This window comes from Gallus gallus, chromosome 3 (assembly GCF_016699485.2).
Source record: "Gallus gallus isolate bGalGal1 chromosome 3, bGalGal1.mat.broiler.GRCg7b, whole genome shotgun sequence".
In the NCBI taxonomy this organism is placed as follows: Eukaryota; Metazoa; Chordata; class Aves; order Galliformes; family Phasianidae; genus Gallus; species Gallus gallus.
In genome coordinates, this window is record NC_052534.1 from 100290695 (window position 1) to 100306379 (window position 15685).

The 15685-nt window shown below is 43.7% G+C and overlaps 1 protein-coding gene and 1 long non-coding RNA gene across 2 annotated transcripts; one reads left to right on the forward strand and one right to left on the reverse strand.

Annotated features, from left to right (window-relative positions):
* The first annotated feature begins 2425 nt into the window (after positions 1–2425).
* Positions 2426–3315, forward strand: LOC121110288. Its single transcript, XR_005858586.1, has 2 exons — positions 2426–2676; positions 2932–3315. It is a non-coding gene; the product is annotated as an uncharacterized LOC121110288 (long non-coding RNA).
* A 788-nt stretch (positions 3316–4103) lies between these two features.
* Positions 4104–8795, reverse strand: RDH14 (retinol dehydrogenase 14 (all-trans/9-cis/11-cis)). Its single transcript, XM_015285071.4, has 2 exons — positions 8328–8795; positions 4104–5016 (listed from the first exon to the last, which is right to left on the reverse strand). Exons 1-2 carry the CDS (start codon positions 8778–8780, stop codon positions 4399–4401), a joined length of 1071 nt encoding a protein of 356 aa, XP_015140557.2. The 5' UTR covers positions 8781–8795; the 3' UTR covers positions 4104–4398.
* Positions 8796–15685: the final 6890 nt, after the last annotated feature.

A 15685-nucleotide genomic window follows, 5' to 3' on the forward strand; every position in this document is an offset into this window, starting at 1 on the left:
CTGTGCAAGAGCTGTCTCAAAATCCTAGATGCTACTGCAATAACGAAAGCATCATATAAGATAATATAAAGAGTAGCAGCAGTCTCAAGAGAGTAATCAAATCTTTGTGGTGCACAGAGACATATTACATTAGACTCTGAAGGTGACAAATATTAATAAAGTTGGATTCTGGGGAAAAAAAAAAATCTGATGTATTGATACCACAGGCCCTAACAATCTATCTTTTCAAAAATGTTTTCAGGTATATTATGTATTTCATCAAGATTATCAAGTAATTACTCCTCTACTCTGGAACAAGGGCTTTAATCTATACGTGATTACAGGAATTTAATCATTTTCTGAATAAGGCTCGTATTTCTGCAACGTTTTCAAAGATAAAACACCTGGTAGATGTACGAGGCATTGCATTTTACACAGTCATACTGTTCAGGTGGTGTACGTAATTCTACATCTCTTATTTCTGTGCACACCCACATTTGCTCTTTTAAAGGCCTCTGTACAACACATGCTGATCGTGCAGTCTAAAAAAAATGATGTGTTTTTCTTCAGAGCAGTTCTTTACCACAGTATTTCTAGACTAGTCATCTTCTTCACCTGCTGCCCAAGGCTTTCCATTTAAGAGAAGCAGGTTGGTTTCAGCACTGAAACAAAACAGAAGTATTACTTCAGCAGAGAACACAAACCCAAGTTTGGCTCAGCTTTTCTTTATCTCCGTCCTTGTTCTTTGGCAGGTGAACTACATCATATTCTATTGGTTTCAGACAACCTGCAGTTCATGCAAACATTTCATTTCACTGTTATCCTGCGTACCAGATGTGTTAGTGAACACGTGTAGCTGCTTCAAGGGTTCTACATACAGCTACTTACAAGTATTTAGAACAAAAATATGAAATGCAAACACCAGAGAAGAATCTTCTGTATGCATTATGCAACTCTCCCTCTAGCTAATGCTAGAGGGAGAACTTTGTTCAACACTCAGAGAATGTTTTGACAGCACACCCATCTACCTCTCCTTACAATGAGCAGAACAAAGGTTAGCCTGTTAGGGGATCTTAGAAACCTGTTCGGTTTCATAGCTTGTGTTGTGGTTTTCAAGAACGCTGCTTCTCCCACCCAGCCACTCAGCCCAGGCTTGTGCTGGCAAAGCTAAGGATAAGTATGGCCCACTTGAGTTAAGTTCAAGCATGCCTGGAGGCTGAGTAAACAACCAAAGAAATGATCTCAGAAATGGGGTTGCTACCTGGACTCATGCATTTAAAGGTATGTAAAAAGGACCTATGGAATATACAATGTATTATTAATATTCTTTCCCTTGAGTAATACTTAAAAAGGTAAAGCACTGTACGAGGGTGCTCCGAAACAAGTGCTTCCTATTTTATGATGTTGGCCCACAACATCAGGGGCAGATGTTAGTGGGATGGCAGAAGACGTTGCACCTTCCCACAAATGTCCTGTTACATGTTGTTACTGTGTGACAGATGGCAGCAGAGGGGCAGCCTGACAGAATGGCATCTGACATAGAGGTGCGGATGAAGCAAAGGCGTGTCACTGAATTCCTCCATGTGGAAAAAATCACACCTATTGACATTCATCAACGCTTGCTGAACATTTATGGAGACCAAACAGTGGAAGAGGTTTCGTTCTCAATTATATAGAACAGTGAGCCATTCATTTCTTGTAGTAGGTATTTTGTCTTTTAAACTATTATACAAAAGGAAAAAGGTAAGGTTGCATGAATTATGTGAACTGAAATACATAGTACAAAAATTTTGGGAAGAAGCTGTGGAAGATATATAAATAGCTTGGGAGTGTCTATAAAGGCTGTCTCTGCAATCTCCAGTCTTTAAGTAACAATGAACTGTGTGCATTAGATCTTTTTCAGCAGGACAAATCTCAATACCAGATGTCGATCCTGTTAATATTACAAGGGAAAATGTTCTGTGATCCATAAAAATTTATGATTAAAAATGCTATGAGAAATCACCTGCCATTATGAACCACAATGAATACATATGCAAAGTTATTGCAAAAGACATTCTGTATATTTTATTCCCAGAAAAAGAGGAAAATGTTCCCTGTGGTTCAAAAAAATGTATAAACTAAGCAAAGATGGTCTTCTCTACTGTGGATAGGGAGAGACTCCAATGGAAAAGGGAATGTCAGGGAAGAATAAGCAGCAGCAGTATGGACATCATTGCCTTGCTGGACTCACCAGGGCCAACAAGCAGTTCACGGGCTCTCAGAAGTGGGAGCGCGGCACAGGGCTGTGGATTCAGTCCTTCCTGGCAGAGACTTCATGTGGCCCTGCACAGTGCCATGTCTCAGTGCTGGGTTGGGCTGGTCATGGCCCCGCTGTGCTGAGCTGGCTGGGCTGTGCCACACTCCACTGTCCCTGTATCACAAACTTTGCCATAGCTCCCAGCTGGTGACATGGCAACCCACATCACAAAAGGGACAACCCCAAATATGGGGCAAAGGCTGGGTGCCACTTTGCCCGTGATGTGACTAAGAAGAGGAGCTTGACTGCTTGGCTCTCTGCACGTCATAGGCATGGCTGCTTTCTGGAGAATGCACTTCTTCCTCAGCCTGAAGGATGACAATATCTTCTACCCCATCCTCTGGATCATGCTGATCCTATCATTATTTGTATTCGTTATGGCCTTGTGGAAGTGGAAGGTAGGGTCAGGGCTGGTGCTGAGCCAGGCGCTGCAATACATGGAGGGGGGTCGGTGGGGGCCAGGGCCATCCCCAGGGCTGGGCTGGGGGCCCTGCCTGGGAGGAGAGGCCGTTTCCCAGCAGTGCCTGGCCAGGCTCAGCCAGGAGTCCCAGGGCAGGCAAGGGCCTGGGCCTGGCTGTGCCCTGGGTTGGTGGGTGCTGCTGAAGCTGCTGGGGATGCTCTCCTCTCACTCACTGCTTTCTGTGCCTGTATAGGGTGGGAGGCCAAGGAGGTACCACTGCAGAGACAACGCAGAGAATTACAGAGGTGAGCAGCATGGGCAAGGACAGATGCCCTGCAAAGACACCCTGTAGCCCCACAGATCCGTGGCTCCATCAGGGAAGGGCTTTCTGCACTTTTTTTCTGCTCCTGCACTTCTGTCAAAGCAGATGAAGGCAGCTGCATTTCACATCTGACCCTCAGCACTCCTCTGCATGGAGCAGATTTGAGTCATGCTGCTGTGGACCAGCCTGACTTCATGCTTTCAGATGCTCTTGAGCCCCAAAGAGTCCAGGAAACCTTGGACTGAATCATCCCAAAAAGGACATGCCAATATGAACCCATCAATTACATGAATTAAAAAATAAATTAAAAAAAAAATCAGTACAGCTTCATGTAACATCCATTCAGTTATTTGGATACATGCAGGCATTTTATTTCTACCTCAATGTGGCAGAGACTCCCTAAAGTAAAACAGGTGAATCTTCTACCTTTTAAACATGTCTGGAGTGTACAGACTACTGGTTATATCTTTCACAGTGAAAGAATGAATGCAAAGGTTTTTTTAAGATTTTTATTAAAGCATATTCATTAAGCTGTATCAGTCAGACTTACCTAATCTCACTACTGAGTTAAAAGTGCAGTCAATCCAAATGTACGAAGAAGCATATTCTCTTCAGTCTAATGTGATTGAAGTCTTGTAAACTTTGCATGGACGCAACTCATGCAAAGTCCTACTGAGATAAGACATGTCAACTGCGTTTTTAATGAAACCCAAGGCATCTGCATATCTAGAAACAGCAAATTCAGCATATGTGAAAACAGGAATACAGCTTGCACAAGGAAGTGTATGTATTCATTGAACAGCAGTTACATTAAACTCAAAAAGGCAACTTTGTACTTTATAGCTAAACTGTATACAGCGCAACAGCTTTGTTCTTGGAAGCATTCAGTGGACAAGTCTTTGAATGGCACTCATGAGGCCCAATGATTACAGTGTAAGATACCAGTAAAACCGTGCTCCAGATTCACCATGATGGCTCAAAAAGACAGTTCTTAGTAGTAGGTTCTATTTTTAAAACCATTTCACAGGAAAAAGCATTTCACCACCAACACCCTACACTGTCCAGCATGACTAGAAGTAGCAGAACATGACAAATAGGCAACATTTACCGCAAAACAGAGTTTTGTTTCATTTTTATTTTAGAACATGACTTTCTGAACAGATTTAGTCAGAAGTTACATTCACACCCTCAAACTCTATTTCAGGTTCTTCTTGAATGCTTGTGCTTATTAAATAGAGATCATCTTTATTTTAAAACAGAATTCCAGCATAAATCACTCCTCTATCAAACATTTATAAGCATTGATCTGTGTTCTCACAGCATTTAAGGTGAGAATTACAGTTCCAAATATTTATTGCATAGCTATCTGCATTTTTCTTATCAGATAATCCCTGGCACTTATTTCAATAATCCAACCATCACTTCACTTATATCCCACAATTTTCTTGCAACCAAGTCATCCATGGCTTTGGGCAGAAGTTCCTCCTCTTTGCAGTCCCCAAAATATTTCCCAGACACACCTTCAACATCAGGAGAAGAGGCCAAATAAATAGAAGTCTGGGCTCCTTCCAGAGGTGTTTTGAAGAAAGCCCATGACACCAAATTGAATAGGGGTTTTGCCAGTAAAGGAATATTCACGTGTCTCCCTAAATTTGTTCTGACAATACCCGGATGAAGTGAATTGACAGTGACTCCTGTCCCTTCCAAACGACGGGCTAGCTCCCTTGCAAATAGTATGTTAGCCAGTTTACTCCGGCTGTAACAAAAGCTTTTATTGTAACTTATTTCACTGTTCAAGTCTTCAAAGTTGATTTCTCCGTACTTGTAAAGCTTTGAGGACACTACCACAATCCTGCTCGGAGCAGAATTTTTGAGGAGGCCCAGAAGAAGGTTGGTGAGCAAGAAGTGACCCAAGTGGTTTACACCAAACTGCATCTCAAAGCCATCCTCTGTCTTCATGTATGGACACTGGAATATCCCTGCATTATTTATCAGAACATCCAGCCTTGGCTCTTCCTTTAAATAGGAAAGAAAAAAATAATTTAGTTTTATAATCATTTGTCACACAAAACATACTATTATGCTTAATACTTCTCATTATACACTGTTAGAGGGAAATCACTTCACTTCCAGTTTTATAAATGGTAACTTTCCAACAGTTTCTAAAGCATTACTAAAAAAAATTAAACGACTACTAAACTGAATATTTAACCCCAGCAGGCCTCCACTACATCACAGTAAGTCTGCATTTACTTTTAATGTATGCAGACAACACAATCACCTGTTACTCCAGGCTGATAATTTATCTTCATGATGCATTTGTTTTCCTCTAAAAAGTAACCTGTTTATTACACTTGCAAGAGCACTTACATTAATGCATGATGATAATTTCTGACAAACCTCAGTCATGGGCAAGGGCTCTACCATAAAAAAAATCATGCAGACATGGCACAAAAGAACATTATCATTGAAGAGAACATGTCAAACTGTAGACCCATCATCTCACTGTGGAGATGTTGTAAAAAGCTTTGCAAAACAATGTTTTCATGGCTTTAATCACTGTCTTATCTTAAAATTACTAAATTTTATTGTGATATTTGGTGCAAAGTGTAGACAAGAGCTCACGGCAGAAAAAGGAGAGTTCATTATGTTACTAACCTCAGCAAGTTTCATACAAGCTGAATCTAATAGGCATACTCAAGAACGTATGTCTACAGCACTGAGGCTTAAAATTTTTATGATGTGCTCAGCACGTGCTATTTGATGAATCAGTATTCTGGTTCAGGTTCAGGAAACCGCCATAATTAACACAGAAATTGGTACAGATAATTCAAACATAATCTACAATACATCACGTACTTCATGTATTGGCATCCTCTCAAAAATTAAGAGCTTTTCAATTTACCCCAAACAACAACTTAAAACAAAAAAAAAATAGTAGATCAGACTAAGCCGCCTACCTGAACTCTGGATTCAGTGCTTTCACCCATGTCTGACAAGAATGTGAAGGTATCACAGGAATTCATGCTTGCATGACTCAGAAGCAAATGCATTAACAGAAAAAGCAGGATGTGTTTCCTTTACTGCCAATTCTTTAAAAACATTGTGGAGCCAGCGGACAGACAAAGATCAGTTTGGGTCATGTTGATCATAAAAACAGAGGATCTGAAGATGAATTTGATACTGTTTATTTTTATTTCACTACTATTACCTGCAAAGATGCTCAGAGAGCAAAATCCAAATTTGCACTTGTCATTCAGTTTAGTGATGCCGGCACCTGATCACACACAACAGGCACTTCAGCCTCTGATTTCTGCAGGACTGTTTCACACAATTCCTGAGGCATTGCCAAAGAGCATCAAACTCAATTCTCTTCACCCAAAGGCACATAATTTCTATCACTAAGCAAGGACAGGACTGAAATTCTGACCTACTGCAGATCTTCTAACTAGCGTTGCTTTACCTTAGAAAACATTGCTTCATAAGCCTTTTGTAGCATCTGACCAGATAATTTATTTCATGAAAATTAGCACTTCAAGAAGTTCCACTTGTGACATATTCTGAAACTCCTACATTTTATAATCAAGTAATGTTAACAATGCTAAGTAGCTACTATGACCAAGCGCATCACAGATTACAAAACATTGCTTTGATGGGCAATACCATTCCCTGTAGCTTCTGGGATTGCTTCTATTTTCTCCATTTTTCCTTGGAGCCCCCCAGCATCCCTAAGTCCTCCATTTTTTTTCTTTTTCTTTTTCTTTTTCTTTTTTTTTTTTTCAGTGAAGCTAAGGAGTGAAAGATGTAATCACCTGTACTTTTGGAATGGAAAGCTCCCACAAAGAAAGTTAGGCTGTGGGAATGCACTGCTTCCCCATCCTTCCAAAAAAATATTTAAGTCTTTTTTACCCTATCCTGGCAATTTTTATAGTCTTTTTCATCTCAAAAAACAAACACACACACAAAAACCCCACAATAACCATCCACCAGCCAACAACAAAACTAAAACAAATGCAATAAAGAATCACAAGTTCAGAGGAGACAGTTAGTATGAGTTTGGACATAACAGTTTCTTGAAATTACATTCCTTTTCATTCAGCTGCTTTTGGGATTGAAGGTTAAAATGCATATCGGTGCATGTATTAGCAGTGCTGCTTCCTCCTTCTCCGCCCATTTATCATTTACAGTCATTTCTATTGGCTTTGCTGATAAAGGGACAGTAATAAATTTATATTTCTGGGTTCTATGTAGTATATATAAAATGCTTAGGCAGTGTGTTTCTTTTCTAGTGTTTTATATCATTTTGTATACATGCATATTTTCCCAGAACAGTGAAGCAAGATTAGATAGACTTTATCACTGGATTCAAATGTATGAATGTATATATTACAAAGCTCCACTACAGAACTTGGCTTTTTCAGATAATTAAACTTACAAAAGCTATTTGAAAGTCAATGCAACATAGTTTCTCTCAATTTTTATTTATCACAACAGCATCTAGAATCTATCAAGTACCTAACAAGCAGTTCTCCAAGCTGCACAACTCACTAAGCCTGGTTTTCTATAGCTTTGCATCTCATGGTCTGCACAGCCAGATGCTGTCAGATGAGTGTCTCAGCCAAAGCCTTTCATGGAGTAGAATGCATCTAGTGGAGGCTCTCAACTGAACTCTTCTATACATATTCCCATTGATAGGAAATGGTTTCAAACTAAGAAAGGGAAGATTTTGGTTGGATATAATGAAGTTTTTGACCATTATGATGGTGAGGCATTGGCACAGGTTGTCCAGAGAGGTGGTGGATGCCCCATCCCTGGAAACACTCAAGGTCAGGCTGGATGGGGCTCTGAGCACTGATGGAGCTGTAGGTGTCCCTGCTTGTTGCAGGGGAGTTGGACTAGATGGCCTTTAAAGGTCCATTCCAACTCAAATGACTCTATAAGGAGGCAAATTGATTGGCTGTCTCTGACCTCCTTAAGCTCGGGCTTTCAGGCCATCTGCAGAAATGTTATTATTCAAGACTCTCCATTTACTAAACTCGGGTACTGTCGAGCGTGAATCTGGGGAGGAGGCAGCAGCACACAGTTCTGTGTGGCTCACTCATGAGCTTTAAGCTGCCGGGACAGGGCTGAGCTGTACGACCATCTGCAAACATCAAACACAGGCTGTTTCAGAGCAAAACAAAACCCAGAATGTTACACCCTCTTTCCAAACCAGCCACACCATGCACCACCCCAGCCCGGGTGCCGGCGGGAGGAAGGAGCCCGGCGCCAGGCGGGAAGCCCGCACCGGGCAGAAGGCCCGGCACAGGCCGCGGGCGGGGCCGTACCTGGAGGACGCGGTGGCAGAACGCGCGCACGGAGCGCAGCGAGGCCAGGTCCAGCTCGCGGACCACCAGCTCGCCGCCGCCCTCGGCCGCCTCCCGCTCGCCCAGCTCGGCTCGGATCTCGCGGGCCGCCCGCTCGGCCCGCGCGCGGTCGCGGCACCCCATGATGACGCGGGCCTGCATTCGCAGCAGCTCGGTGGCCGCCGCCCGGCCCAGCCCGCTGTTGGCCCCGGTGATGATCACCGTCTTGCCCCGCATGGAGGCCCCGGCTCCGGCTCCGGGGCGGGCCGCGGCCCGCAGCCAGCGCCAGGCGGCGAGGAGCAGACCCCCACCCAGCAGCGCCGCCGTCAGCGCCGCCGGGGCCATGACAGCGGGCAGAGCGGCGCTCCGCCCGGCGTGGGTGCACGGCCGAGCCCCGGGGCTGCGTGAGGCTGCGCCCGACGCGCCGCGCCGCATTGTGGGGAGTGTAGTCTGGAGCAGCTCGCTGTGGCACGAAGCGGCCTGGAACCGAGGCTGGAGGGCCACGGAGTGCAGCCCTCTGCTGCGCACAGGGCAGGGTCCTGGCCCAAGCTCCAAGCCCAGATAGTGCTCTCCCACCTAAATGCAGTCGGAGCCCAAAACTGGGCACAGTAACTGCACGGTTCCCTGCCTTTCCCCTCTTGTCCCTTGCCCTACACAGCCCAGCATACAATTTGTGCAGCCCCCAAATTTTCTCCACCCCAATTTTTTATTTCCCATAATAAAACTCCTTATTTGCTTAGATAAGAGTCCCCCTTAGTTTGCGTGGCATTCCAGGGAAAGAGGTTATTTCCTTGTCTAATACTAGCAGGTTTCACACCAGGAACAATAATAGAATCATAGAAACATCAAGATTGGAAAGACCAATAAGATCATCTAGAACAACCATCAGTCCATGCCTGTGACCATTCTAGACCTTGCCACTCAGTCTGTTATCCACCTTTTTCTTGAACATCGCCAGGGGCAGTGAGTAGCTTCACTACCTCCCTGGGCAGCCTGTTTCAGTGCCTCACCACTCCTTCTGAGACAATTTTTTTCCTAATATCCAACTGGAACCTCCCCTGGTGCAACCTGAGGCCATTCTCCCTCATCTGCTGAGCTGAGCAGTGCAGTTGATAAACTCAAAAGGTGAGACCTTGTGAATCTAATGAGGCTCAAAAAAGCAAAGTGCAAGGTTTGCACTTGGTTTGAGGCAATCCCAGATATGTATACAAACTGGGAGAAGAACTCCTTGAGAGAAGCCTTACTGAGAATCGCAGAATCACAGGGGTTGGAAGTGACCTCAAGACATCATTGAGTCCAACCCCCTTGCTAAACCAAGTAGCCTACAATAGATGGCACAGATAGGCATCCAGACAGGTCTGGGCAACCTGGTCCAGTGTTCCGTTACCTTTACCATAAAGAAGTTCTTCCCCATGTTAGTATGGAACTTCCTAGTTACAAGTTTTAGGCCATTACTCCTTGTCCTTTTGCTTCAAATTACTGAGAAGAGCCTGGCCTCATCCATTTGTCTCCCACCTCCCTTTAGATATTTATAAACATTAATCAGATACCCTCTCAGTCTTCTTATCCCCAAGCTGAACAGACCCAGGTCACTCAGCCTTTCCTTATAAGGGAGATGCATTCATCTTTGTGGCCCTCTGCTGGACTCTGTCTGGGAAATCCCTGTCTTTTTTGAACTGGTGAACCCAAGACTGGACACACTAGTCTAAGTGTGGCCTCACCAGCTCAGAGTAGATGGGGAGGATCACCTCTCTTGACCTGCTGGCCACACTCTTTTTAATGCCCCCCCCCCCCCCCAGGATACCATTGGCCTTCTTGGCCATACATGAAGGACTTAGGGGTCCTGGTTGATGAAAAACTTAACATGAGCCAGTAGTGTGAACTTTCAGCCCGAAAGACCAATGATATCCTGGGTTCCATCCGAAGAGGGTGGCCAGAAGGGCAAGGGACACAGTCCTCCCCCTTTACTCTGCTCTGGCAGGGCCCCAGCTGGAGTGCTATCTCCAAGTCTGGAGCTTCCAGCACAGGAAAGATACGTAGTTTTTGGACAGGGCCTGGAGGAGGGCCATGGAGGTGATCCAAGGGCTGGAGCACCTCTCCTATGAAGATAGGCTGAATGAACTGGGCTTCTTCAGCCTGCAAAAGAGAAGGCTGTGGGGAGACCTCATTGCAGCCTTCCAGTATTTAAAGGGAGTTTATAAACATGAGGGAAATCACCTTTTTACACAGGGAGATAGTGATAGAACAAGGGGCAAGAGTTTTAAACTAAAGGAAGGGAGATTTAGATTAGACATCAGGGGGAATTTTTTTCTGAGAATGGTGAGGTGCTGGAACAGGTTTACGAGAGAGGTTGTGGATGTCCCATCCCTGGAGGTGTTAAAGGCCAGGCTGGATGGGGCCCTGGGTAATCTGATCTAATACTTGATCTAGTGGCTGGCAACGCTACCTGTGGCAGGTATGGACTGGAACTTGATGATCCTTGAGGTCCATTCCAACCCAAGCCACTCTACGATTCTATGATCCTATCACTGTTAACTGGGAGAAGAGGCCAACCCCCACCTCACCACAACCATAAGGTCTCCTCCTATGAGCCTCCTTTTCTTCAGACTAAAAAATCCCAGTTCCCTCAGCCGCTCCCCATAAGGCTTGTGCTTCAGACCCTTCTGCAGCTTCATCACTCTTCTCTGGACACGTTCCAGGGACAACAACCTGATCATTCTCCTTTGATGACCTTAGGAGCAGCTGTGTGTTCTTTTTTAGGTTCCTTGGCCTGTCATTGTTCCTCTGATCCTTGCTGGGTTTAATTTGATTAGATGTTAGACAGATAACCTAGAAGAGCCCTTCTGAGGGGCTGAAGCAGATAGAAGGTGACAATAAGGTTAAGCTACAGGTTCCTAAAATGCAGTTAAGATATGAGGAAAACAAAGGCTGCTGTTGAAAATTATGACCTCAGAGCACTTATATTTGAAGTGCAGCCTTGCTGCTTAGCAATGTGTTACAAAAGTGGCTAAAGAACTTTACTTTCTGCTGTAAATGTAAAATGGCACCTGTAATAACACACTTTTAGCTAGACTGTATTGTTATACTTTACCCATTTTCTGTAGTCTCTGGAGCCTTACAAAGATATCAAATTTAGAGGCTGGCCTGTCATATTAAAGGATAGATGGCATTCACATCTTTAATACTCCTTCTTGTTGAAGGCTGAATCTTGTTTCCTATTTCTTCTCTGCTTTGTATTCTCAGAACCTATTCATCTAAATGCAGAAGGCATCCAGATTTAGGTTTGTAAAGATCCCATCTCACCTACATCGTAAGGACATGCAGAATGTGCCCTCCTGTCCCTCCGCCATGCCAGCTTAGCTTTGAATCTTCAACCCAAATTCCTTTTTCTCCCACCATCTTTACTTCATTTGCTCATATCTTACCTTCTCTAAATCCAGGCCATGGTGAACCTTTCCACAGGGAGACAACATTTCTGTAAAGGACACCAGAAATAAGCTTGGTTGCTAAATAAGCATAGAATCATAGAATATCTCAAGTTGAAAGGGTACCCAACTCCCGGCTCCACACAGGATTATCTGAAATTCAAACTCTGTATCTGAGAGCACTGTCCACATGCTCCTTGAACTCTGACAGCTTGGAGATGTGACCAATCACCTGGGGAGCCTGTTCCGTGCCCACCACCTTCTGGTGAAAAACCTTTTCCTTATCTTCCCCTCCATTCCCTGTGAGGGGCTGTAGGCTGCCATGAGGCCTCCCTTCAGCCTCCTATCTGCCTTCAGTCAAGACCTGATATGTTTGGGGAAATGAGCAAGAAATTCAAGAGGAAACACATGTACCTTTCATCCAGTTCCTTGCGGTTGGCCTGGATGCGATAACCATTTGCAATTGTAACCTCCACTTAACAGTCATGTGCTGATGCTACCCACAGACTGCTCATATTGCTGCAGTTTGCTCTGAGGCTGACTTAAGCTCACATCACAGCCAAAGAGATGCATCCAATTTTTCTGCATTTTTCTTGCCGTCTCTCCTCTGACTGCCTGTCATACTTCCCGAAGTTTAACAAGCTGTATGAGTGCCACATCTAAACACATCTGATTCTCCGAGAGACCTCTTCTTTGTTCTCATCACAGAAAACTCTCATCACTCTTTGCCCTTCACTCCACTGTCTGGCTCATGATTACACCAAAGAGTACTTTAACCAGGTGACACCATTGCGTCTTCTTGCAACAGAGATAGGTTTTGGCATTCTTAAACTGATGCAAGGGCCATAACCAATGTAAGATGTTCTTTCATATGCTCTTCTGAGAGAATATTCTGCCTCTGGCAGGTGTTGGAACCTTGCTTACTTATACTGCCTAGTGACCTTGCTGACAAAAAGTGTAAGAAAGGGACAGTGGTTTACCATGAGATGCAAAATTATAAGAACCCAAATATTCTTTGTTAGAAGAATAGATTCATCCTCCTCCCGGTGCAGGGTAAAGAATCTGCTACTTATCATATGGCAGTGGGGATTCTGACAGTCAACTCTGATATACCTACTGCCTCAGAAAACTAAATGCACTGGAGAGGTTGCTATCTCAAGGATCCTGCCAGAGATATCAGTGGCCAATCCAACTTTCACTGTAAGCTACACAGTTCTACACAGGAGCTCATGGGTGACAGTGATCAGAAGCTGCTTATCAAAGCAGGGATGACATTTGCATTTGGATGTTGTTGGTCTCAGATACTACTAAGCAGGCTAGCTGAAAATTCTATTAAAATAACTACCTGCTTCACTGCTTTTGTTACCCATACTTTGCATTCAAGGAGGTGCATGTATTCTTTTTAGCAATGCTGCATGTCATTGCAGTTACACGTTCTGGCAGAGGCAGAGGAACACATGTGGGGGTATTAAGTATCCACCTTCAGATCCCTGGGTCATTATAACAGATCTACATTGCAACACATACAGTGATGATCATGGGTGTATATATATGGATTTAATCATAGAATCATAGAATTACCAAGGTTGGAAAAGACCCACAGGATCACCCAGTCCAACCATCCACCCATCACCAATAGTTCTCACTAAACCTCAACACAATGTCCAAACGTTCCTTGAACACCTCCAGGGTTGGTGACTCCACCACCTCTCTAGGCAGCCTATTCCAGTGCCTGACCACCCTTTCAGAGAAGTAGTATTTCCTAACGTCCAGCCTGAACCTTCCCTGGCACAACTTGAAGCCATTCCCTCTAGTCCTAATATGTGAACCTTTCTTCTCTTTATTTCCCTGTACATGCTTCAGTGCTGTCGGGACTGATGCTGCAAGGGATAGGCCTCTTACTCTATGTATGTACAGACCAAGAAATATACAAGAACTGGAAGCTTCTAATCATGCCCTGGCCAGCATGTTTATAGAATCATAGAATTATAGAATCATAGAATCATAGAATCACCAGTGTTGGAAAAGACCTCCAAGATCACCCAGTCCAACTGCGCATAGCTTTCACATTTGTAATGCTAACAATGCATGTGTGTAGGATGACTGATCATGTTCTGCTTCAGCAAGGAAGGGTCAGTCTTCCTACAGTTTGCAGCCATGCTTTTGTGGTGAAGGTACATGTGCATTTTATACTTCACAGCTAAGGAATATTTTTTGCATGCCTTGGAGAGCTGATTCAGAGCTCTCATATGAAAACATCTGTTAATAACTTTTTTTTATTATCTCCATTTGGTGAGGTAACTCTATCCCATCCTGGCAATGACCAAACCACAGTTATTCATTTCTTCCTCATCTTCTGGCTGAGCTATAGAAATGTGATATATTTTGGGCACAAAGCCTTTAACACTTATGAAATTCCAAGTACACCAGAACTCTGCAGTACATTCCATCAGTACAGCAAACTAGTGTGTGAACACAAAACCTTTCCAGCGCTTTGTGTTCAAGTTTTGTACAGAATCATGGCTTTCATCTTTTGTTTCCAGAGATCTTTGTGGCTTGGATGAGAGCATTTAAAAGATTAGCTACATTTTTGGGAGACAAACCACAATTAATGCAATGAAGCTTTCTGCAATAGCAGGACAGTTCATCTGGACAGAAGAGACTGAACCTTCTCAGAGGCTAATGTGAGATTCTGGAGTGAATTCCCACAGGAACCACAGATCACCATAAGCATTCACTACTGTCTTATACTCCCCCTGCAAGGCACATTCTTTTGGTTTTGTCTCTTCTCATATAAATACACAGCAACAGTAAAAATAAAACAGGACACTTGTTCCACTGGGGAGGGAAGGAGAACAAACACCACCTGACAGATGTTAACTGTGTCATTTGGAAGGCATTCAAAAACATGGATGACACTGAGATGCAAGAACTTAGCACAAAAGAGGTAGATTAGACCTATGGTGTAATTTTGCATGAATTCATGTTGCAACAGACACCTGTGCCATGGAAACTTGTCTGAGTTTGCCAGATTCAGTTCATGCAGATCACAGAACAGATGCAAATACTATTATCAATCTGATCAAAAAGCAAATAGTTCTTTAGTCTATGCTCAAGTCATGATATTCGTAGCATCTCTGACACATGAACATGAAATCTGTTGGAACATACAGCCTTTGAGACATCTACCTCGTACCTCCAATTAGGCTAAAAGCAGTGAATTGTGGTTCTGTCCTGATTTCAGCTGAGATAGTTTTATTCACGGTGTCTGGTAGGATGTTATGTTGTGGCTTGAGGAGAAAAACAGTGCTGATAATACCCTGATGTTTCTAGTTCTTGTTGAGCAGTGCTGTATGGACCCAAGGATGTTTCAGTTTTTCAGTACCGTACTGTCCTGACAGTAAGGGGACTTGGGGAGAACAGAACCAGAACAGGTGACCCAGGCTGGCCAAAGGGATATTCCATACTATATGACAGCATATGAAAAAACAAACAAACAAACAAACAACCACCCTATAAATCTGTGGGGAGTTGGCTAGGGATGGCTGCTGCTGCTTAGGGACTGGTTGGGCATCAGTTGGCTGTGGTGAGCAATCGCTTTGTGCATCATTTGTTTTGTATACATATTTATTATTATCATTACTGTTATTTCTCTCTTTCTTTTCTGTCCTGCTAAGTAGTTTTTATCTCAACCTATGAGTTTTACCTTTTTTTTTCTCCCCAATTCTCTCTGTCATCCCACTGAGGCAGCAGAGAGAATAACCAGAGGGCAGTGTGGTGGTCACCTGCATGCTGGGTTAAACCACAGCGGGTTCTGAATATCTCAGGGAGGGAAGAGATACAGAATTACTGATCACATAAATTCATACTGCATAGGAAATTATACTAAAGCATGTGCACAGAAAAATGACAACA